Source organism: Aphis gossypii, chromosome 2 (assembly GCF_020184175.1).
Source record: "Aphis gossypii isolate Hap1 chromosome 2, ASM2018417v2, whole genome shotgun sequence".
Taxonomy (NCBI): domain Eukaryota; kingdom Metazoa; phylum Arthropoda; class Insecta; order Hemiptera; family Aphididae; genus Aphis; species Aphis gossypii.
The window spans coordinates 29684502-29712325 of NC_065531.1; the positions used below are offsets into that span (position 1 = coordinate 29684502).

General features: G+C 25.3%; 1 protein-coding gene across 5 annotated transcripts; it reads right to left on the reverse strand.

The window, feature by feature from the left end:
* Positions 1 to 702: 702 nt before the first annotated feature.
* Positions 703 to 17663, reverse strand: LOC114124803 (matrix metalloproteinase-16). Of its 5 annotated transcripts, none has more exons than XR_003592476.2 (12): positions 17211 to 17662; positions 16309 to 16438; positions 14616 to 14723; positions 10874 to 11025; positions 10428 to 10581; positions 9290 to 9438; positions 9018 to 9207; positions 8660 to 8938; positions 7067 to 7248; positions 6766 to 6955; positions 5420 to 5493; positions 5088 to 5322 (listed from the first exon to the last, which is right to left on the reverse strand). XR_003592476.2 is itself a non-coding variant. In XM_027988175.2 (12 exons), exons 1-11 carry the CDS (start codon positions 17310 to 17312, stop codon positions 5486 to 5488), a joined length of 1644 nt encoding a protein of 547 aa, XP_027843976.2. In that variant the 5' UTR covers positions 17313 to 17662; the 3' UTR covers positions 5088 to 5322; positions 5441 to 5485. The 5 variants fall into 5 exon arrangements, 4 of the variants coding, with proteins under 4 accessions (XP_050056387.1, XP_027843973.2, XP_027843974.2 ...); XM_027988175.2 differs by having other exon boundaries at positions 5441 to 5493; XM_050200430.1 differs by lacking the exons at positions 5088 to 5322; positions 5420 to 5493 and adding an exon at positions 703 to 998 and having other exon boundaries at positions 17211 to 17663.
* Positions 17664 to 27824: the final 10161 nt, after the last annotated feature.

The following is a 27824-nucleotide window of genomic DNA, read 5'->3' on the forward strand; positions in this document are numbered from 1 at the left end:
TAATTTATTTTACCTACAAAAAATAAATAAATTATTGATATATACTATATACTAATAAACACGTATAATAAGAGCATATACAATTTTTGATTCTAAAATGATAAAAAATTATTAATTATTGTTATCTTTACAAGCAAATTCAATATTATGTAAAAATTGACTTAGCCTAAAATATGTTATTGATTAATTCACTGGCGTTTATACAATATAATATAATACCTACTATACATTTACGGCATTAAACAAGAAAAATTAATTAATTTAAAGTCAATAAAATAATAAGATTATAGATTAAAGGCAATTAATATTACATATTATCTCAGAAAACATTTTAAGAGACAATAACATTTTAGAAATATCTTAAAAGTAGAATCGTTATTATATCATATTTATACTAGTTAAAATATTCTTAAATATACTTGGAACATTGTCATTTCAAAATACTGTATAATATATATTATAGGATAGCTACTTAGTAGTAAAAGTTAAGAAAAAAAATAGTGTTAAATAATATGATTATAAAATAGTAAATAGTATTTGTGAATGGTAACCATGTCAATTAAAAACTGAATTAAAAAGCAACAGATTGACAAGTCAAAATAGTGATAATAAGTTATTTTACAATATTATAATTATTATGTGTGAATCCAAAAATTAATTTAAATGTAATAAGTATTACAAACAAATTGGTTGGATTTTCAAATAAATCAGTCATTGAATAAATTATAAATAAATAAATATAAATATAAACATACAAAAATATAAGTACAATAATTATATAAATAAATAAGTAGTTTAGTTTTTTATCACAGTTATGAATTGTGAACGATTGAGTTTCCAAAACGCCTGGAATGCTGGATCTCTGAATTTGATTCCGAAAGTTCAGGAAATGCACCACCACAACGAGGTCAATATAATACACAAGGCAGTGACTGTGTGTTTTGGTGAACTACTTCTAGCAAACCTCGACTGCGTCTCGTTGAATTTTCTAGAGTTATCTTTAAAAAAAAAATTACAATTTTTGCATTTTTCATTTGTAAAATATTGCACAAAATTATAATGATCCCTTTTGCGCGGGATGAGAAGGACATTGGAAGTCACTTGAATTATTTTACAGGGACACTTGTCTATGTACCACTATCGAATGTATCCCTTAATAAGGCACTTGACCTTATTGATTGCTACTCTTTGGAAAAACCACGATATTGTAGTGTTGGTATATGCGCCCCCTGGTGGAGTATTCATATTCAGAACCTAAGTACTTGTGTTTTTTCAAAATTAAAATAAATAATTACTAAAAAATTTTTATTCAATTATATAAATTATACGATAAATTAAAATACGGTGAACATAGATTAAATATGCATTTACATAAATAATGCATATTTAATCCATGTTGTAAATTAAAATAAGTTTTTTTTTCAATTAAATTAAACTTAAACTAAACGCTCTTTAATAGTCTTTTAGATGGTGTACGATTATATGATGTTATAACAAATAATAGTCTTATAAATAAAATCTGTTAAGCTCTTATTATTTGAATTTAATATATTGTAATTTTTGTTTTTCATAAACCATATCATTCGACATTAAATTATAAACTTAAAACTAAACTTTAATTTTAAATATTTAAGTTAATTTCATAAATCTTCAGAAAAAAAAAACTCGTTTAAACTTTTTTTATGAATCATATGTTTTAATAACTAACATTTGTAGAACTAGTAATACCTAACACAATAACACGTATTCTGTTGACTAGAAAAAGATATTAAGAAAGACTACTAAAATATTTATGAGTATGTACCATTGATAGTTGAGATAATTGTAACATATAGCTATAAAAAATGTGATTATCTACTTGAAGTCATAAAAACTTTGAACTTATCAAGCTTTATTCGATTTTTAGTAGTATAAATAGTACCTAAATCATTAAATTATTAAAAAAAAAAAAAAAATAATAAATTATTAGCTAGAAGGTAAACAATTTGTGTAATTGAAATTTTTTACATCTAAACACGATAATATTATTTTAAAAATACATTTTAGTTATAAGTTCTAGTGGTATTTACAGTTACATATACAATTTAAGTGAAACAATATCATAATCCTTATAGTCATAAAACAGATTTATTAATATATACTATATTTGGAGTCTTGTCACTTGAGATTGACTTACCAATGCAGAATAATTTATTATTTTGTGAAAACCCATTTTTAAAGAACTAGATAACATGCTAATATTGCCAGAAAAAAAATATTTCAGAGTACAGATGAATAAGTCAAATGAATAAGCATACAAAAAAAAGACATCTCAAACCAGACTTCGATGTCAAGAGTCTCTACGCCAGCCGGTGCTTCAAAAAAGCTATTGTAACAAGTTACTACATTTTTTTTTTTTATTTTAATTTTAAACCACTTTTTATATTCTTTAAAATGTATTGAATATTACATATTTTCTAAGATCTTCTTTTATAGTTATCTCAAAGCAGATCACTAACCAACGAGACAACCATCATCTCGAAAAAAAAACCAAACTCATTCTATAATCTTTATGACAGATATACACCAGTAAAATATAGTACACAATGTATTATATTTTAAAGTTTATGAAATATTAAAATTATTTTTCTTTCATAGATAAAACACTCGATATTAAAAACATAATTATCATAATATTCCTATATATTTTTCTAATCACTTGAATAATAACTGTAATTAATCTTTTAACTATTTTCACAACTCAAGAACAATGAAATTTCAATTTCAATTTGACAAAAATGTACATTATAAACAGCTTAAAGAAGTGTAGTTTTACAATTATTAATTATTTCTCTATACATTTCATAAATAGTCAAAAACTTTTTGAATTAATGCTTTTACAGAATACTAATCAGTCAAAGTGTTGAATCTATAATATTATTAAAATATGAAAATATATAAATAAATGTCCTCGTACTTAGATGTCAGTATTAAATCTACAGTTAACAAATATTTTTTAACTATTAAAAATTCCGAAAATGATCATAAATTATTATTTTTAAATACACTACCTATACTGATATTATTTTAAAATATAAAACATCAATGGAGTCTACGTAGCAAGTAATGTAATTGAACTGGTTTTACGCAATTCCTAGAGCTTACATACACTTATAAACTATAGCACTTTGAAAAAAAATATTTGAATCAAATGAATATAAATATAAACCAAAAAAAAATTTGGGGATCCTATAATTATAAACAGCCTGGGCATAAACGAGTTAAAAAGTTAAAGTTAAGTTAAAAGTTAAGTTAATTTTAACTTTTTAATTTAACTTTTTTGAATTTAATTTTCATTAATTTAATTTTTAACTTAATTGATGTTTATTGATATTAACTTAATAAATAACGAGTTATTTTTAATAAAATTTAAGTTACATTATTTTATAAATAATTAAATTATAAATAAACCTAACCTAACGCTAACATATAAAAAAAATAACTTTTTTTTAACTTTTAACTTATTAAAAAGTTAAAAAAATATATGTATAAACTTTTAATTTAACTGAGTTAACCAACAATTTTATTAACTTTTAACTTTTAACTTTTTCTTATTGATGCATATTAACTTAACTTAACTAAGTTAAAAAAATCATTAACTTGACCAGCCTTGATTATAAGTGTACTGTAATACATTAATTTTTTAATTTATTAATTTTATAGAATTTGGTATTTTCTATAATTATAACATAATAAAACAAAAACATTATTACAATAAAATAATAACACAATCAACTACATGGGTTATGATAACTTAACTCATAAAATACCAAAAATATTGCATATCATATTATCAAAAATACAATTTGTCATTTATTTTCCATTTTATCGGTTTCTATTATGTTATGTTCCGTTTATGCCTAATTATAGTTTTTATTTTCTTAAGTAAATTTAACAGTTTGAAAATCCTATAATCATTATTAATATAATAATCGTTGTAAAATATGATAATTTATAAAATTCGTAACAGTTTACTTTTTTGATTTGGTTTGATACCATAATTTAGAAATAAACCATACTTTAACAGCTAACGTTTAATAAAACTCATAAAATAATATTCGTACTTGGAATATAAAATTATCGCTTGGTACTTTTTTTTTTTTTTTTGTAAAGAATAATAGTTTGTAATTTCATCAATTTTTTAAGGGGCTCTCCACACGTATAATCGGCTAAGCTTCGTCTTCGTCGGTCCTTCGAATCTTTCCGCTCCACCATAGCTATTAAATTGCCACATGCCTTTTTTCCTACGCATCGTCGTTTATCTTGCTTTTGAGTTTATTTTATAATACTAACATAACATTGTATTTCCCGATATAATTTTTTTTTGCATATGTTCTATGAAAAACTTTTGCCAAATTTTTAGATTTAAAATCATAAAATATACAATTTTTTTTATCTATCAATCGTACAACCAAAACAGTATTTAAAATAATGGTTTTCATGATTATAATCTAATACATTCATTTTACAAGAAACAACTATATTTAATTATTGTAATAAACTTAATAACGAGACGATTGATAAATATTTTGTAAACTTTTCTTTCCTTTAGACGTTAAAATTATTCATTGTTTTTAATTACGTAAACGTGAACAACTTGAAAACAACATATGATTTTACAATAAAATACACTTAAATCAGTTACAGTTTCTATATTTTCAAACAATATTCCAAGTTTCATTCAAAAACTGTAAAAGTTGAACAATGTACTAAATATATAAATGCAACATAGCATTGTTTCGCGTGTCATGAGATAATTATTATTAAAATAAAATACAAAATAATAAAAAATAATAATATCATGTCTACAAGGAATGAGAATAATAATAATATTCAAACAAAACAAACGTATGTATTACAATAAAATAATATTTACTACAAAAACTAAATATGTATAATTATATTATCTTAAATACAGGTACATAATATTATATAACGATGTGTAAAATTCAGTCTCTTAAAAAGTCGACCCAACGCTGAACTCGTACATTCAAAGTTCGGAATAAATATTAAAGGCTATACAAGGGCCTTTTGAATCCTAATAACAATTATTTGTTTTTTCTTTTTTTGTATAGTCATACCGATGTATACAAAAACTGCCTCCGGCACGGTGGCGTTGCAGTCGGTCGATAATTCGGTAGGTCCAGTAGTTGTATTCGGCACTTGACGTATAGGTAAGGTATTACACCGTGTCCAAAACATTCAACAAACAATATAATAAATCGATGCGGTCCCCCGCACAGTATCACATTTTCGAAATACTTGGGTGGCCACTATCTTCTTCTGTTAACACAATCCAATACCGGTGGTTTAAAATTTGTTGGTGGACATTTAAAAAAAAATTTTTTTTTAAGCGGTATATCTATAGATTTTTTCTAACCAGCATATTATACCAGCATACCGATATCCATAATGCGAGCGAATCGTTCAGCACCGAACAACTTGTTTACGCAGCTACATGTAATATAATAATATACAATATGATAAGTCTACAATATGGTCATATTTTTAGATTCAAAATAAATAAACTTTTTTTTAAAGTCGTTTTCAAAAAAAAAAAAAAAAAATTAAAGCGTGTGCAATAAATGGACTTCAATTATATAGCTACAATACAATAGTTATTTTTACAATATAAAAATAGCAATCAATCAAAACACGAGAGTCATGCTGAAAACTGAGTGTAAAATATATAAAACCGATAGAACAGTTGTATGAGCTCTTTCGGATGTTTTTACTCTCGAAAATAACAACCAATCTTACGTGTTAATATAATGAACATACACACCCATTGAATTCGTGCACCTTTACGCTATATAATGATTACAGTATTTATACACATTCCATTTATAATATTAAGTTGGAATCACCAAAATTATATGATTGTAGGTATAATAAAAAAAAATATGAAATATATAAATAAATTTAAACATTTTATAAACATTAAATTTTGTTTAAAACACAACACTGTATTATTATAACACCATATCATGCATTTACGCCAGCATACGACAGTGAATACACAAGTATCCATAAAAAAAATAATAAGCAAATCCATAAAAAAAAAATGACCGTTCACAAAAAAAAAAAAGACTGACACCCAAGTACACAAATACATTAACCGATTACGCTAAATGATTACAATATTTCCGGTGCCATGAAAAGGGACATTATAACAATATTTACAATGTGAAAATAGTTGCCATTGGTCAATAAAATTTGACGCGTTCAACGATCCTGATCAAACACCGGGAGCATTATTTTGAAATTCATAATACATATCACCATGCATCCAAAACAATTTACTAGAATAACTTAATATACGACGATGCTAATCGTATGTATTATAAACGCTCCGTTCACAATGCATCCGATTTATACTGCACCAACCGAACACCAAATATGCACCTTTATGCAAGTGCATTTTTAATTGTTCGATTATCATTGCAAAGGGAGCGTGCGTTCAATACCGAGTATTCGATTACATATAGGTAGATAATATTCAAAAAGACGATGAGATCAATTTTGACAGTGGTTACAGCACATACGCACACACAAAACAGATTTTTGTACAATTAATTTTTATTTGTACGTCTAATAGTTCAGGTAATTGAATACTCGGTATAAATAAAAAGAATAACAGAAAAATTAAAAAGAAACACACCGACAGCAATTATATCTAAGGCCCCTTTAACCCATTTTTCATAACGCGTTAAACAAAAGCCTCACCTGCGTCCAATATTAGATCACCGACGTCCGTGTTTTGATTGCCCTTGTGATCCCGCCTCACATCCAGCCACGACGGTCTGAGTATACTAGGCGCTGCGGTAACTTCTTGCCGATGTCCCTTATTTTCAGCTCTACAACCAAACCACCAATATCCAGCATTACGGGGGAAAGGTGGGTCTGCAACGTCGACCTGAGAAATTAAAACAAACATTTGATATAGGCACGTTGAAAACTTTGATAACTTATATCGACGTTGAAGTTTAAAAAAAAATAAATAATAATAATTTAATATTATACTTACTGCAAACGTCCTGTCATTGAACCTGTAGTAGTTTTCGTCTTTGAAGAAATAAGTATAGCCATTCGTGTAATGCAAGACTGCGTCGATGTTATCTGGTATACCATCCCAATTGCTAATAGGCTTCGGGTACGTGCTCTTTACAGGAGGCTTTTGCATTGGGTCAAATTTCCAAAACTTTGAGCCTAGAATGAATAATAATAAATTATTATGTACTCTCCATAAATAACAATTTGTGGTTTGTTTTATTTTATATTTGTATTATAATTGTATTGTTGAACTTTTAATATCTAAGTAATGTTGTTTTGTATATTTATATGCGATTTCAAAGTTCGGTATATTAAAGAAAAATAAATGTAAATTATTATACTTCTAATTAATCATAGTCAGAAGTTAATATCGATTAGTTTTTAAGCTTGAAGAAGTGCGTGAGAACAAAACATAAATTAAAATACTTTCATTTAAATATTATAGTTATCTAAAAAGTAATAAACTATAAAAGTAAAATAGTAATGCCAGTTGATAAATAAAATAGATAAAAAAGCATGAAAATAATTGAATTCACATTCGAAAATTATTAAAATATTACTAAATAAGACGTAATAATATGTAAGTACCTACTTATATTTATTTCATAATAACAACAATAAATTAGACAAGCTCTTGATTTCAATACAAAATTAAATTAAAAACCAGGGAACTCGCTCAGCTGTGTAGTAGATTTAGAATGTATCTCGTCAGTGAATGGATTACTGTAATGGATGTGTTCAATTTTAATAAAACATTGCAGATGTACGAAAAACAATTCTAAGCGAAGGAGACGGATGAATCATCATCTATTACTAAGGATAGTTGGATAGTTTATATTATATTCATATTATTATTATTATTTTCGTAAATTAGAAAAATATAATAATTTTACGAAAAATATCGCATATAACTTAAATATAATATATAATAACCAACGTATGGTTTTATAGATTCATGATATAAAATAGCTAAAAATTAATTTAAATATATGTTTTGATAATTATATGTTGTATAAAAAATGAAAGAGTTTATAGAAAAAATATAAACAGATAATTAAATATGGAAGAACAACTTTTCAATTATTTTCTAATAAATTAAGTTAAATTACCGATAAAAAAAGCAAATAACTACATGAATTCAAGTTGATTACATTGAGTTGCTAACTCATTCAAATATAATAAGCAAAAGCATTACTATTCTTAAAAAATCATTTACCTACTTAAAAATTATACGGTACAAGTACTGTAGTATACGTATTATTGCAACTCAATAAATGTAGTTCAATATATTATGGTATAATATTGTTTGTGCTGATTTTTTTCGTGTTATAAATGTGTTAGTAACTACTTACCATCCAATAGAAGAAATGTCAAATATTAAGTTTCAAAAAAAACTTAGTTGTCGTTGCTTAGTTAAAATAACGTAAACGGGTTAGTTATGAAACACATAATATTAAGTAACATTGTATTATTAGTAAAATGTTATTGGTATTTAAATTCGTTTGTATCACACGAATGCAAGAGGATAAAACGATATAATATATCGTCCATGATACACAAAACCAACCTTTGAAAAAGTAAATCTTTCCGTTACCGCTCCAAACAAGAGCCGCGTCAACATTATCAGGGATACCGGCAAAGCCTTCGGCTATATCTTTTGGATACCCGTCGTCCATTGTAGTGTCAGTATATTTCCAATACTTTGTGCCTTTGAAGAAATACGTTTTACCATTTTTATACGTGAATGCAGCGTCTATGTTGCCTGGAAGGCCAGACCATGTGCCTGAGATAGGCTTGGGAAATCCTTGAGCAAGTCCGTCGTCCGTTAACTTCCAATAATAATCACCTGTATAGAAACGTAGATTTGCATTATTTTATAATCGTACAAAACAAAGGAATGCTCGACGACCGACGTGAGACAGTACCTTTAAACACAAACGTTTCACCGGCGGCCGAATTGAACAAAGCATTCACTTTAGTGTCTGTACATAATTCAGCGTCGCTGCCCTCTGTGCCCGGCGGTTCTTGCGTTGTTGTCTTTTTACCTGATCCTTGGCTAGTGCTATCGTCGTCGTTGTCTGCTCCTTCTGCCGAAGTATTAGCACCGTACAGAGCCTGCAAAAGTGGACGAAAATAAATATGTTTTTCGTGTCTCGCCAAACTTAATATATCATAGGTAATTGTTTTAGAGCTCAACCTGAATGGCTTCAACGTCATCGCTGTCCAAATTAAATGACGGATTATAACCTCTATAGAATGGCGCCATTAATGCAGACCGGACATCCGAGTGAGATAGTCCTAATGAGTGACCAAATTCATGAGCTGCTACTTGGAACAAGTTAGTACCTGTAAAATAAAAAAACGAAACATGAATGTCAGTACGTCACTATCTGCACTCAATATATGTATTTTTTTTCTACAGTATTTTTATACAACAAATTTGTAAAATATATTATACATAAAAATAATTTGTACCGAATAAAAAATAAAAACGAATTAGGTATTTTTTTTTTTTTCATATTTTAATTTACATTAGTTACATGACATATTTTTTTTTATTCTTAATCAACCTGTGTTGTCAACAATGGTTCTCCAATCTTATTGAGGGGGGATACTATACGTCAATACTTTATAAAAATATTCATTCATCTATTTTTTTTTTTTTTAATTAAGACCATTTTTAGCTAAAAAAAATATCCTTTTAAAAATATTTCAAAAGCTGTATCACTTTACAAAGATCTTTAGTTAAAACCAAAAAGCTTTCAAAGGAAATTTTTAAAAGTAAAATAGTTATATTCAAAGGAAAGAAGGAGAGCTATTTATTTTACAGTATTGTTTTTTTTTATTTCTACAAGAATTTTTGGGATAATAATTATGTATTAGTAATTAATAATATACTAGAAATTTAACATGTCCTCACTTATCAATTTGAAATTGAATATTAACACACGGGTTATTTATAAATGTTAAGTGGTATTAAAATACTACAAATAATAAAGAAATTATCGGTTTGGTTAAGTTAGGTTAGTCATAAAAATCGCATTTCGAAGAAATAAAAAATATTATCAAATAAAATGATTAATAATTTTCATATTTAAAAAAAATATATAATAGTAGACCAATATATTGAATTTACGTCTAGATCAAATGTAGATGATTACATTAATATCTAAATTTCTATTATTTATATTATCCACACTTACACATTTTGTCAATACAATTTATTTTTTCGTTTATTTAAAAATAATCTTATATATTAAAACTTGACTACACCTAACTTATGACAAGTTAAATAGTATAATTTTAAAACAGTAATACTTAAATCATAATCTAACCTTTAAATGAACCTATTGACCATTTTTCTGAATCATCAAAATGAGCATCACCACCGTAAACTGGAAAGAAAGCATGTGCCAAAGTTCCACCCGGTCCGTCGAATGGATCCCCATCACCATGTTCCCCTTTTTCAAATCTGATTTCGATGTGCACCTATTTATAAAGTTTTTTTTTTAATTATTTAATGAAAACATTATATAAAAACATTATTAAAAAAAATAAGAACTCAATATTGTTAACATTATTCAACATATAATAAGATAAATTATAATTAAATACGTGATCAATGTATAAATTATGAAACTATATAACTATTGGTTTATTTATTAACTTATTGAAATTTGATTTCAAAATTAAAATACAATATTTAAAATTAGTTTTTATAATAAATTAATTATTTCGAAACAAAGATATACTAATGTATTATAATATATTCCAAACTTACTTGGCCAGACTTTTTGTGAGTAAACGTCAACGGTGTAACGTCAGACCATACGTCGAATGCTTTCCGGATTTCCGAGTCCGTTTCCGACTTACCCAGCAGTTTAGGATACTTGGATATTTTATACGTCAAGTCTTTCACCCTCCACCGACTACCTATAAATACATAAATACAATATACATTATTTATAATATTATGAATAATATATTATACAACATGTGTAATGTATATATAATATAAATACATTTGTATATGACACACAGCAACGAATAATTAGAAGAGATTAATCGGCTAGGTCGAAATATGCATAATTATCATGAGCACAGCTTATATAACCAACAATTCTCGTGTGACAAATATAATATTGTCTCATTTCCTTGATCCTACTAGTGTTTCCGAGTCCTACATTATTTATATTATTCTACGTACGTCGTACGCGTTTAACATTTTTAAAACAACACAATGCATTATTATTATTGTTGTTGTTGTTTATATTATTATTATTATTATCATCATAGTGAGAAATATATATGCGTAGGACATAAGTACGACAAATCTGTCGGATTTTTTACGGAAATTCGTTTCATTTCAATGTATACTCGTACAAGCGTAAAAATGTTCAATATCGTTTAAATAATTTTTTCAGTACTATACACAAAAATCAAAATACAATTGGTCATGGCATTACACGATAATTGCATACGTGTACGACGATAGGAAATAATATCAGTAGACGTTCATGACGAAATATGTAACAATTGTATTGAATTGTTTTTTTTATTTATTTGTTTATTTATTTATTTATTTTTTTTTTTACTTATTTATTTATTTATTTTTTTTTAGTCGAAAGAAGGTTGTTAAAATATAAAATAATTTAAACGACATTATTATTTAATTTATATAAGTAAAACAGTAATATTATTTATTAAAAAAATAATATAGTATACTTATTGTTACACAAATCAAATATTAAGTTTTTTTTATAATATTTTCTTGTATTTTAATAATATTATTATCATATATTAACAATCTTTGTTATTTAAATGTATAATTTTAAAATAATAACAAGAATCAACAAAATATTCAGAAAATAAACAAATGAATACATGTTATTAAGACAAGAAATACCATTTATTTATTATTATAATTATAAAAATTAAACAATGATTAAAAACTTACTTAATAAAAAAACACAGAATAATACTTTCATTAATGTTATAAACACTAAATATTGTCATTTTATTAAATTTAATTCGATTTGTATTATGAAATATAATATAATTTTTAGTATGGGAAATATATTTTTTTTAATTTAAATATAAAATACGTTCAATTTTCGAATACGTTTGTTACATATTTTAGTGTACCTTTTTTATTAATTAATTTTATGTATTAAAAATATTGTAAATGTTATTCGAGGTCATTTTAGTCATAAAACGTATTCTAAACAATGATATTATTGCCCAGCAAAGTTACAATGGCATGCGTGTAAAACAATTATTTTATTGTTGTTTCAGTTTTGGCCAAAGGATACTTAACAATAATGATGTTTGATTGGACCGGATATTCAAACATCCTAGTTGTATAATTTGACGCAAAAGGCAAGTTTCAATAGAGCTATACTAGGTACATATAAACAATTTACATAATAATATACGTCTTTCTGTGCATACATAGCAATATTGTGTTGATATATTAGTTGAACTTATGGCATAATCGGAGAATTTTTAATTAAGACTGTTATCATTTGTTGGTTTAAATAAGAACCCACATTTATCTCACAATATCTATTCTTGTATTAGATATACCAAACAATTAACGGCAACAATTTACTATTTAAATCGATTTCTACAATAAATTAATTTTTATTATTATTATTACTATTATTGTACAATGATATTATATAGTATACTGCAATTGTCTGAGTTATTATTTAACTCCAAACATTATATAAGAATTTTCTAATAGGTGTATACATACGATAAAATGTGACCCAGAATACACATTGAATAAGTCAGTACCAGATTTGAGGGACGGCTTACACACATACAAATATATAAATATATATTGCAATATTACGTTATCTCCTGGCAGTATATATATATATATATATATAATATGATGAATGTGTACGTCCTTTGTCCAGGACCGACAAGACAAGTGGAAAATTGGTCGCATTGAACTTGACAAAATAGCGTAAAAGAGATTTAACGCGTACGCATTATAAAAGAACAGGTAATATGGACCACAGCGTTTAAGAAATACTCGCGTATGTTCGTGTGTGTGTGCGTGCATGCGTACGCGTGGAGGGAGAAATCTTTTTTACCACCAATAACAATTACAACGCGTTTATATGTATTATTATTACAGTCTATGACTAAGTGCAATTATTTATTTTTCTATTGTGGAAAAAAAAATGCGGAAATTTGTATATGTGATGTCATCGAAACAATATTTTCAATCAAGTATTTCACGTCAAAATAATAGATACGGTACACGCATAATATTGTGATGGAACTCATGCAGAATACCTGTTGCAAAATAACATTATTGGCACAAAAACCGAGCACCGTGTTGAATACAGAAGCTGTATATTTTGTGCTCGATCGTAATTGTTATTGTTTCGTTATTTCAGAATAACTTGAAATATATTTTATTTATACATCACATAATATATATACATGTATGTATGTATGTATGTATTTCAAATATTATCATATATTTTTTGTATCAGTTTAAAGTATTGCTTAAGATAGTATAAAACACCTAAATCGACGTTCCAAATAAAATTCTTATTTATTTTTTATATTTTTTATGCTCTACTTTGTTTCCATTTTAAACTTTATCGCTTTATAGTGTATAAGAACAAGTATAAAAATAAAACCACATATAAAATTTATGGTTTTTATTAGATTTTTTTTCTCGGGAAAATTGGTTTTGAACAAGGCATTTATTTTTGATTCCTACTCTTGGTTGACGCTAAACAAATAATACGGGTAACTTTAGTACAATAATAATAATACTAGAATAAAAAAATTTATATTACTGCAATTGTTTGAATCAGTTATGAAAAATATTTCTAATTTTGCTTTAGTTAGTTTTTAAATTAAATACAAAAACCCAATTTATATTAAACACAAATATTCGTATGGTTGAAAATAAAATAATTGATAAAACAATTTTCATATTTCAATAGGTACTGTGTATCTCAAACCAACTGTACGACCTAATATAATTATATTTATTATATAAACACATAATGGATGTATTTGAATTTAAACACTAAATAGTATTTTAGTTAGAAAATAGAAAATCAAGGCTACAACAACAGTTTTGAAATTTTCGATGAAATATTATGTTATGCAAACGTACTTATTTTGTTTGGTTCAATGAATAAAAATAATATGGAGTATGCATTTTCATACCTTTACTCACTAATATTTTTAATGAATAATTACATTTTTAATTCATTGGTGGATTATAACTTTCATAATTCAAATAAATTTTTATTTTTCCCTCGTAATTTGTGTTATGATTGAAATAATAATGAAATCTATACGTTGAATATATTATAATGCCAATGCATAAATTATGAAGTATTTATTTGTCTTTAAAGTTTATTGTTTTAATAGTTTTTAAAAATTAAATGTTATTTATACATCTCAAACTAAATATGGATTCCTATTGATTAATAGTTATTAATATAATAAAAATATAGTTAATTTGTACTACATTTGATATTTACCTTGTAGAGCATATCTCCTGGACCTGGAGTCAGTGGCAAATCCCACCTTATCTCGAACACCACATCTAGGCATACTCATAAAATGTAGAGTATCGTCATCCAAGTGACCTTCAAAAATAAAAACAATGTGGTTGATTAATAAATGACTAAAATCGCATGTGTCAGCTTATAATTAATATTCAAATGGTACAAATACGTCGTACATAATTGATATAAATAAATATCAATTATACATACAATAATAAATACAATATTAAATACGATTATGTAATTTTGTAATTTTAACCTTAAATATTATTATTAATATTCTTTTAATTTAAGAACTACTATAGTACATATTACAATCTATTCCATCTTCATTATTTTTCAAAATATATTTTTTTAATTGTTATTAATATTAATTTTCACTATATAGTATACAAAGTTAAAAACATCGGTTAACACAATATGATTTAATCTTTTATGTTAGATAAATTTAAGCATTTATACTTTTGACATATGTTCTAATTTTTGGTTAGGAGCATGTTAACAAAGTTAAAAATCAATCTTTTTCATCATAACAAAATAAACAAATGCATGTAACATGATAATGAATTCATTACACTCCGGATTTGGTTCATAACTAAATAAATTGAATGAATAAAAATTGTAGAATATAGAAAATGTCTTTTATTAATCATAATTAATGAAAATGTATTAAATATATTTTTAAGTTATAAACCGAAAAGCTTGACAATCTTTAAAATAAAATAAGTTAAGTCGAATAATCATCAAATTTAATGAATATTTTATCAAATACCTATAAATAAACACCTTGTGTATATTTTAAATTTTAGTTTTACTTGAATTTTATAACATAAATAAAAAATAAATACATTAAACGCAAATATATATCCAATACCCACTGTAATAAACTATAGATTCGAAATATTATATTATTAAAGCAATTTATTTTCATCAGCATTTAATTTTTAATTGTTATTTAATATTTTAAAGTTAGTAAGTATACAAAAATATTATATAATATTGATATAACTGTTTTATTATGGCTGTCAATTATTTCTCATAAATATGAAATAATTAAATATTTGTGACTCATTTGGGAATTTAACATGAAACATTCACGATTCAAATGTATCAAAATATTGAATAAAATACAAAATATATGCAATATGCATAGATACCTAATAAAATATTATGTACGTTTTGCGTAAAAACCCGCCAAACAAGTTTATTTGACCGAGTTTTTTTTTTTTTTTTTGTCCCAAGGTCTACCGGAAAAAAATCATCTTATATATTTTTGTTTATACTATATGAATACTTAATAAAAAAAAACACATAGGTTTATGGTGTACGATTAAAACACCATGACAGTGGCGTGTTAAGGAAGGTCATTAATCTCCATGCTCACGCCCTTGGATCACGATATGAATCATTGAATCATCTCATTGATTTACATTAGTAATATTGTATATTATATTAAAAACGGTTATAATTAATAAACAAAGTATTATATGAAGATATATATAGCTGATATATATATTATGGTATGTTTTTTTTTTTTAACAAATACTTTATTAGAATTTTTCAGGACCTGATCATTTTGCAACGTTAATTCACTTTTTAGGTTCACTGACATTAATACGATTTCTTTAATGATATTTGGATGAGTCAGGTAAAATGACGCACTTACCTGTCAGATTTAGACCAACGAATGATTGAAACTCCATTAACGCTTTAGCCATTGTTTCCTCAGACATGATATGACCTGAATTTGGATTTTTCATCGAAGGGCTCAAATAACCAAATTGAGATAAATACATCTGCAAAATAATTTATATTATTAATTTTTTTAAATTATTATACCTTTGTCAGTTAAGTATATTTAATTTTGAAGATTGAAAAAAGTTAAAAATAAACTGGTTTAGAAAAATCATAATTAATTACCAATTGCAATTCAAAAAAATGATAACAAAAAATTCTAATCTAAAAGTATTAAGTCTCTAAATACATGTGCTTATTATACCCATATATTTATAAAATTATTAGATATTATATAAAACTTAACCAAATAGTAAAAATTAAATTTGAATAAGATAATTTGATTGAATTATATTTTTAAACTAAATAGTGTATATTTTCTTACTAAAAGTTGTAAATTAGTTAAAAACGATTTAATATAATGACACAGAGTACTATTTTTGAGAAAATTTTCATTATCAAACTGTATATAATTTATTATTTATTAAATCACAAAACAAAAAAAAAATCATTAACCTTAGAACTAGTCTTACGTGTTTATTTTTATAATACAAAAATAATTATTTTACACACGTAAGTATAAGTTAAATCGTTATTTACATACATTTTATGTTTATCAAATAAGTATTGGCTTGTTATATACGTACAATTTAAAAACATTGTTAAGCGTATTCTAAAATAAATAGATTCGTTTAGAAGCGTTTTATATTGGTTATCAATTTTGAAAATATTAAGAAGCAACGTCGACGTCGTTGAAGTTTTATAACGGTTTTCTCGATCCGCTGTTTTACCTTATTTACCTACATAGAAACAAAATAATATTGCCATACTGACCATTGCTTGTGCGTCCGTCTGAACTGCGACCGCAAATCGCAGCGCGCAGGATAACAGGATTAGTGAGCTCATCAACATGATACAAGATTTGCAGGTCGTCATGATGTATGATATTGCGCGGTGTAAAAATTATACAGTTTCGTGCGTACGAACGTTTTTGCGAACTTCTCTGCTATTGGAATTTTCGCGATATTTCGATTTACGCGTGAATATGATAATAATACAATACGGTATGGTGTTAAACCTCTGTGTGTACGCTCGATTCGACTGGCAAATAATTTTCGCACGTCGAAACGATCGATCTCGGGAACGAAAAAAAAATCACGGTTCACGTGCTAGTTTTCGTGTGTGTGGAACGCGCGTCAACAATTTTTCTAAAAAAAAAACTAAGAAAACGACGGGCGATCCCCGAGTGCCTGCGAGGTTCGTCACGATTCTGCAGCCGATTCACGCAGTCGGCTGCCTATTATATGGGTCTCCCACACCACTGGGCAAAACGCGTTATAACGTTGTACTGGATGACTGGCGGGCGAGCGGTAGGGCGATCGGTTGGTCGGGCTTAGGTACCTGCCTGATTGCCATACCTGTATTTACTACATATATGTTTCTATATATTATTATTATATCAAGCATCAAGCGGTCTCTGTGATTTTTCCCGTGACAATTTCAACAATTGTAATTAGATCAGTATTGTTAAATAGACTTCGCTATGAAATTTTTGTCATCGAGTATGTCGCGCATCGGCTGCAGGTATGTGCAGGTCAGGTATTGGATTGTACCTGTTCAATGTTTTGGTTTTGTATTAAAAAACGTTTCCTTTTTGAAATTGAAACCTTGTGGTAATTTAAAATAGGTGAATTTAAAATAAAAAACGTTTTAAGCTCAACAGTAGTTGAAAGTATAATAAAAATATCATAATTCATAAATACTCATTTCATATTTATGAAAATTAAGAATAATTAATACTTTAACCATTAAAATATAATAATCATGTACGTAACTGAAAAATTACTATACTATTACAGTCATGTTTTTGGTTTGAAATTTTCTTGAATATATTTCAAGTTGCATTGTTTCTGGATGCCAAATTTCTGTCTACCAATTTATGAATGTGGCTTAGATTATAATACGTCTATTAAACTTCATATCCTTTGTATATTTTATACATGAGTCGTATAAATGTTTAAAAGAAAAATAAAAATGTTAAACTAAAACCTTAGTCATGATATACTGTCTAGTGGAAATTAGCTCGTTTATTCTAGCGATGTCTATTTTTTTAAACACTGATAAATAATCATTTCTTTTCAGACACAAAAGACTGTTTTGCTATTCATATTATAAAACAACCATGTCATTAATCATTGTTCTAAATAATAATAATAGTATTTCATTATGATACATTTCGATAACATATTTATAAGTGTTTCTATCTTTTTGAAAGGTATTCTTAAACATTTTCCGTGATAAATTTACTTACATTTTGGTCTAGGTCCCACGAATAGTATTTTTAACTACTTTAAAAATTATACATGGCTAAATTTATGTTAATTTTTACATAAAACTATTTCATATTATATAAACCTACATATTTAGAATTTTCTAATACATACTATAAGTAATACGTCAATATTCTATACACATATTACATATTTCGTAATACCATTATAATATGTTGTATAGTATGATACCAAAACAATTTTCAAAAAGCCTTCTTAAATCTTTTATTGTCATAAACGTCTACAGATTCCTCTACTTTCTTCAAAATTTTGCCATAAGAAATAAATTTATTTTATGTATATAAATCGTATCGTTTGTTGTACTAGGGTTTAGTCACTACCTACACAAACAGTGACATTCTTAACTATTCACCGAACATTTAATATAAATTAAACAAAATTAGCAAGACACGTGCAATAAAATCCGAAATGTATAATATTTAATATTATTTTATGAGACCTAATGTAACTCGTGCTAGGGGTTTGACATTTTAGTTTTAACGATTTTCAATACATCCCAACAATGAGCCATATGTCTGCTAATTACTTATACGTAGATGATTGACGTAAATCTACTGGAAAATCATTTAGACATTTTCCAAAATAATTTTCTTCTATATAAACATTATATTAGGTTGAAAAAAACAACAAGAGAAATTTCTTCTACAAATACTTATGTCGTTAATCCCTCGAGCATATCCAAAATTACTACTATAGAGTACAGACCCTCACAAAACGTTAAGCGTGATACGCAGACAATTGCGATATATCTCGTGAGTCTCCAAAATATGATGAACTGCAGTGAGCACACTGTGTCAGTGATATTCATCAGTTTTGATTCTTTCAATACATTCCAAACAAAAAACTGTTGGTAATTAGTATATGTAAAATGTCGAATCTAAATTTTTCATTAAATTTCTTAATATTTTTTTAACTAAAACTATTTAGGTACTTGTTAAGTTTTGAAAATCTGTAGAAATTGCATAATATATGTATTGTGTATGCTACTGACATTATATATTTCATAAAAAATATAGCTATAAAAAATGAATATATTTATTATTATTTTTTTATTATTTTTTTTACATATATAAATCGATTCCTAAGAATTAAATCTAGAATAAAACCCAACAATAATATCGATTAGTAACTGATAACTCTAAAAGGTTAAAATCAATACAAACTCCATGATCTTATTAGACCATATTATTATTAGTTTACTAATAAATAGATTGGTTTATAAAAACAGATAAATAAAAGGAAAATTAGAGATGTAAATTATGCTTATAATTTAGTCAAAGAAAAAATGTCTCATAATATTACTCGTAATTTACACATCGAAAAATCTAGGGGTACCTTGTTACCTAATAAAAAAATAAATTACTAATTAATATTCCAACCAACTTTTTCAGTTAATACTATTTTAATACCAAAAATAAATTTACAACATGGTAGGTATAATAAATATGTCGAAATCATTTTTTAGATTTAACACCCATATTATTATAATATAATGTTATTAAAAGTCATAACTATGAATTATATTAATTATTACCCACAACCTATCAGTTAAAAATTAAAATACAAAATCAATGATACAATTATTTTAAAATATTAGAAAATTTTTTGCATTAAATTTTGCTCAATAGTTAGTAAGCGTCAACTTAATAATATCAACATTTTCAGAAAAAAATATTAATGAATATTCACAGTCGAAAAAACCAATACTTCAATGCACATTATTCATTCTCAAATAACGATAAAACATTAATATATTTTTTATATACTACATATACAAAGTAAATCTTTTGTTAAAAAACTTCTACTTATATTATCAGTAGTTTAAATAAAATATATAACTTCATAATTAAACCTATGTAGTATATATACAAATTTTTTTCAACTATTTAACGTTATCAAACTGTGTACTATAATATGCCTCATGCAGTTTTATATTACTCTTAAGTTATAACTTGTGTATTCAAAATTTCAAAACCGCCAGTTCACAACTAACACTTTATAGACATTAATTATATAAAATCGAATGTTATTAATATATTTCTATCATAGAATATTACAAAAAGTAATGCAATTATAAAAATAAATAAAAGCATTAATATGCTATACTACCGCAAGCAAATGAAAAAAGTAATACTTAATCTTTTTAATTACATTTTTTCTACAGAGGTACGTTCTGCTTCAGTACTATTCAATATAAGTAGTATGAATAATGTCAACAGTGTCATTATATGATATCAAATGTTTAAATTATACTCTTATGTATATTGTATGAGTAAAGAACATTCTTGACTCTATAGGAAATGTCGAACTTTTCAAACTCCTTAAAGTAACACTAAGTTTTAGTACAAAACAACTTAATATACCTATATGTACTTTTTCATTTCGTTACATGTTTTTTATGTTAAATATAACAATACGCAATTATCTGTACATACTAAATAATAATATATAAAGCGTCACACAATGTTTGGGATATATTTTTTTTTTTCAGTGGCAAGAATTATATGAACTATATAAAACACGTACCACCACTCAAATAAAAAAAAAAACCAAACACTGCGAGATCACTGTATAATATATAAACTCGTAATTAAAATTAAAATTTTACGGACTGTTAATTATTAATATTAAACGTTCAACGTTGGTTAAATAAACCACGTACGTATTATGTAGGTATTAATTTTATACCTAGTAAAAGTCACTGTAAAACTAAACTGTTTTGAAATATACGTATGAATTGTTTTTGACCTAATTCTTGAAACCATTGACCCACCCTGGATCTTATCCACCTATTTTAAACTCAGATTTACATTCGGTTACTGTCTCTCACCAGTCTTTAATTGAAGTTGCGATGAACTAATTGAATTCTAGACGCAAATGATTCTATTTCGAATAGCAAGTAACAAAAGGTCCTTTCAAAATGACAAATCGTATTTATCTTAAGCACGAAATACATAATGTAGTTAGACGACGAGTTGATGTTTTACAAGTAATTTGCTTTTATCAGTTGGTATAACTAAAATTTAAACACAATATAATATAACCCCGTACCATTTAATAGATTCACGGTGAAGACGCATATATTTAAAATACAAGAGGTTAGACGCAATCTAAAATGGGTTATTTTTCTTTTACCTTTAACACATTTCTATAAAATAAACTTAGCGTTCAAACTAGAAAAATAAATGTTTATTAATGGTAATACATATTCATGGTTTATAAACGACTGGAATTTTTTATTAAACATTTACTGGAATAAATTGCATACATTAATATATTATTATTATAATATTTTAAACAGTTAAATATATATATATATATGTATTATTTTACATTAATTCAATATTAATAAATTTATTGTACTGGGAATTACCAATCTGTTTTAAAAATTCTATGATACTTAGGTATCTAGAAAATATACATGTTAATTACCATTATACCTACTCTAAATTATCTAACTAAAAAACAAGCTGATATGAAAATTGTTGATGAGAAAAATAAAAATATTAATATTTTTTTCGGATCTCTCAATACGATATTCGTTTAAGATATTTTTTTTTTATATTGTTAACAAATATTGACAAGCAGAATACAAAAAAGTGAATACAAACTATGGACACTTCTTACCGGAAGCGATTAACTCCGGTTTTTATTCGTATATTATTTTTATTTTGTTACTTTTTTTTTTTTTACTATTCTGATCTTGTTAAAGAAAAATTGCTGTCTATAAAGTGCAATTAATATGACGTTTTTGGGACAAGTACCGTTTAATAAATTATTTCATCATACCGTAAAAATCAACGACTTGAGAAATTTTGTAAAAAAAATAATAATAATAATAATAATAAAAATATGTCAATTAAAACTCCTCTTTGTTGATTTTAGTCGAAACACAAGTGCCTGAACGAACGGAAAATTAAAATTAAATATCAGTTCATTTACATACCAAAAAATGCAAAAAAAAAAAATCAATGATTGTCAACAAAGACAATAAGAATGTCAAAATGTAACATTTTTATTCATCTATAGCAAACTTGTTATAAATATTTGATTTCAATTTTTAGAGAAAAGTTTAATTACTTGATGAAGTTAAAAACTGTACTGATTACATTAATTTAGTTTTTATTTATTATTATTAATTTACATTTCAATTATTGATTTTTTTTTTTTTTTTTAATAATATAATATTTTGTTATAATATTTGATTTTGTATTTATTTTTATAATACTAAAAATAATACAATTATGATAATTATCGACATATGTATGTGTTATATATTATCTAGTATTCTAGTATAACATTAAATGTTATATAATATGATGTATAAATATAATTAAAATATTATTTGCAATAATAACGCATAAGTCAATGTTTTATCATATAAATAATTATTGTTATTTTACCCAACTAAGATATTTTTAGTACCTAATAGCTCATATTTACATGGAATTTATTTTTGATAAATAATAATGAAGAAATATTGATATTTTATATTATCAGATAATAAAAAGGAAACTCTTTCTTATTTTTTGACGTAAGTATCTCTACTGGATTTCTCATTATAATCTTTGTAATTATTAAAAAAAAGTCTTTGTCAGGTTTCATTGAACGATATAATAATTAAATAATTAAATCTAGTTATGATTACTGTAAACAAAAACACCAACTATTATCGCAGTTAATTTAGCTTAATTTTCTTAGAATCATATCAAATATATTTTACACACCTAGGAAGTGTTCGTTGGTTATCATAATTTCATTGAGAGTACCACAGAAAAATCAACTATTGTTCATTAACATTGATTAAGGCTGCAGGTTTTTAACATTTTAATTTTTAGCCAACTACAATCTTTATATTACGCATAAAATATAATTTTATACTTAATGAAATATACAATCCTATAGTAAGTGTAGTAAGTAAGTGTATCCCTATTTATTTTACGCGTAGTAATTATGCTAATCATTTTTAGGACAAATGCATAATTAAGTCAAACTTTTTAAAAACATCAAAACATAAATTTGATGAGGGCTAAGTTTTTTTTTACTGCTTTGAAAATATTTTAATTTGGTTGTAAATCAAATTGTTTAAGTAAATAACTATATGATATAATGGGTAAGTACCAATATATAATCTACCTAGTTGTGGAGGTTTTACGATAAACAATAAATTACAATTCAACTTATTCGTAAATACTAAGAAATTTTCAATTTTCTGAAAAGCAACGTTCAATATTTTCATTGTAAATTATACATAGTCATTTTTGGTAGTACAAAAAAAAAATAATATATATAGGCATGTATTATATTGCATGGAAATTGGTGCTCTATTAGTCACTGACGTGATACACATTGTTGTAGTGGCGGCAGCGGTATACAGTAACTCGTTCGGTTAAGAAACCGCAATCATATTTTAGAACAATATCTACCTGTTATACGGCCATGTACACTTAGGTATTTTAAACAGTTGCGTTTTTATTCCTACCGTGTATACAGGGCGATCATTTTATTATTATTAAATCAAATGTATTTGAGTATAATATCGTTGAAGATATCACTGGTCAGCAATAAAAATTTCGCTCTGTATATTACCGATAATCAAAATGTAACAATTTTTCTATTAAACTCTTAGTGCATACAAATACGGGTGTTGCAAAACGAATGTATTAAAATTAAAAAATAGGCACGCATCATTACAAAACAAAAAATAAACTATGTAAGTGTTTCGTGTTAGAAGAATCATGCTTACTTACAATTATTGTTTTATTTTACCAACTGCATTAGTCATATTATAATATATACGTTTTAAAATAAATGAGTTGTTCCATAAAAATTTAATATTTTTAATTATTTTTATATTTGTTATCATCATAAAAGCATGTAATTTTAAAGCAACTTTGTAAACATATACAAACAACGTAACAATCTTATTGACAAGTGTAGTTTGATAAACCTTGATAAAAATACATCACGTAGAGCTACATGAATGGATTACCAATAACCGATTAGTTGCCCTTACAATACAAAAAAAAAACATTTTGTTCGAACTATTTATCACGACAGTTATAAAAGTACAAAGCACAAATAATTGAAATCATTTTAATGTTTGTGTTTTAACGTATATTTGTAATGTAAATCTATATTACACTTTTTTGTAAAACTAGTTTATTTTATTGATAATAACATAGTAGTTTAACTATGATACATCGATGTAGGTAACTATAATTAATTATACAATTATTTAACAATTGTTTTTTAAATAATTTTTTGTGTTTAAATTTTTAAATTTTTTATAATTAATTGGCTGTAGTTCAATATTGAAATATTGAATATGAATTAAATTATAATAATATCTAAGTTTTAAACAACATCGAATTTACCTAATTTTAACTCAAAATTATCAATCCATGACACTGGTCGGTATTTAAATTATAGTATTAAAAATATCTACATTTAATAAATTAATTATAATTAAAAGGAAAGTTTTTACGGAAATACACACATCAATACGCATTTTTAATACACAATACATTGTATTATGTAATAAATAAATAATACACATTATGTCGTTACACGAAGATCAAGGACTAGGAAATGGCAACGTTATTTTATTCTGTCTAGAGGTTGTATTGAATTTGGAATCAGATAAACTAATATATACTCCGAATAACAAGAATAAAAAAAAAAGTATTTCAATCATGTTCGAATAACAATAATTCAACGAACAATAATATAATATTATGCTTTACCTGCACATTAGGAATAAAAAGCAGTCTAGGAATTAATTATTTCACTCACAGTTAATAATTTTAATTAGTTGCGCTTTTAATATAATTGGTAAAAACACGGTAGATGACATATTTATATCATATATAATATAATATGCATATACTATATAATATAGTAAGAAAATTTAAAATATTATCAATAATGTATTAAAATCCAAGTACGTGTAAGATATTATAATCAATTTTCTTGGTAGGTACCTGTTTAAAATAAAAAAACAAGGCTAAGCGTTATCATTGTTTTCTTCCGAAATGTTAAAAAAAACATACATTTATTTAAGATAGAACTAATAATTGCTTTATATTATTGTTAATTAAAACCATACTGTATATCACATGCAACGATTAAAGATTAAATGGGATTTAAGTATATATCATTATTTTTGCTGTTATTTTCAATCTGTTCATGGTAGCATAATATGTAATCCGCTGATCCCTAATACAAAGTTAGAGTTTCAAATGAACTTAATTATTTGTATGAACACAGACATACGTATACAGACAACACTATATGTTGAATGCATTAAGATGACGTGATGACCGCATGACGTTTAATCTCTGACTTACAGACGTATAAAATTGCACATTCACGTTCGGCAGAAACAACATTTTTTGTTGTTATTTTCAATGTTACAGTTAATCGACCGATAATCAAATTTAAAAATAACGATATTATGTGTGATATCTAGATGGTTTTATGCTAGGTAAATTTACTATTCTATTAAAACTAACAACGCAAAATATAAGACATAGATAACTTCAACGGGCATAGAAATGTTATGTTTAATATTTTATTTCGTATATTTAAATTTAAATATCAAAACTAATAGTACCTGCATAAACTTCAAATGGTCGATTAAGTTTTAAATTAAATTGACTAAATTTTGGTACTCAAATGTCTAACATTTATTTTATAAACGAACAGTAGAGACTTCGTAAACGCTTTATAATGATAATATAAAGTACTATCAGGGATTCGAAATTATTACACGATTGTTACATTATTATACCGTAACATGTACTGAATCAATAATATGAATAAATTATGCACTTTTACTTCGATAAGACGATAAATATGAGTTTGATAACAATTTATCATAAAATAACAAATTAAGCTTTACATTTTTTATACATTGACAATATAATTGTCATATTGAATATTATTTTAATTATTATTATTATTATTTTTTTTTTTTTTGGACCTGTTACATGTCTTAAATCATATTTTGAGATAAATACCGGCAACCAAGGTTTTTTATTTTACAATATTATTGTTTAATGTGTTTTCGCTGGAAAATAAGCAAAAATTTTCCAATCATAATTTATTGCCAAATATTTTCGTTGATGATACGGCTACTACCAACAAAAATTATGAAAAAATAATAATAATTAACGGAAATAGATTTCAAAATATCCTAACCCAGAGAAGTCCATCGCCGCAATGTCACAATATTTGTTTGCTAAGTTTTTACAGTCCACTAAACAGCAAAACCATGTGTCCCCAGGGAGTAGGGGACCAGAGAAAATGGTCTACAAAAATCCACTAGGTCATAAATATAGGAATGATGCAACGGACACGTTATTATTTAATGGAACGGTAAACATGGATTAGCCTGCGAATCGAATGACTGCCTGACGCAATTACAGGCGAGAAGAGAAACCCATTTCTTTATATTTCTTGTCTTCTCAAATTTCTGTTAAAATATTTTATGGTACAAGCCAGAATAATTTAATTTCAGAGCTTTCATATGTTCAACTAGTGTTAAGTAGAATTACGTATTCAAAATGTGAACTATACGAGATAACTATATTAATTTTACTAAGCCTCGACTATACTTTATCGTACTTTTCAAGACCTGCTCCAAGTTTAATAATATTTTATATTATTTTTCTCTAATTTTAAAGAGTATCTATAGTAAGTAACTTACAATATCACACTATGTTTTATTTATGTTAAACATTTTAATACATTTAACTAGCATTATATACCATTCATTATTTAGTTATTTATTTTAAATTTTGACAATCTAAAGATTGGTATACTATATTATTTTAAACATTAACGATTTAATATTTTTTTTTAATATTTTATTATTATATAAAATATAAAATAATATAAAGTGTATAAGAAAAATGTGTAAATAAAATTATTTGTATAATTGTATATAAAACTAATGCCTGAACTTTAATAAAAAATATATACTAACATAATTAATTCCATAATAGTTCTAACTAATTTCAATAATATATTATCAACATATGAAATATACCCAAATGAAAACTGTTTTATCTTTATCAATATCACAAAATATTCT

Coding starts and splice junctions, on each gene's coding strand:
- LOC114124803 (XM_050200430.1), bottom strand. CDS start 17,312: ATGACGACCTGCAAATCTTGTATCATGTTGATGAGCTCACTAATCCTG. Junction 14,724..16,308: donor CGTTGGTCTAAATCTGACAG/GTAAGTGCGTCA, acceptor TTATTTTTGAAG/GTCACTTGGATGACGATACT. Junction 11,026..14,615: donor CAGGAGATATGCTCTACAAG/GTAAATATCAAA, acceptor ATGTATTTATAG/GTAGTCGGTGGAGGGTGAAA.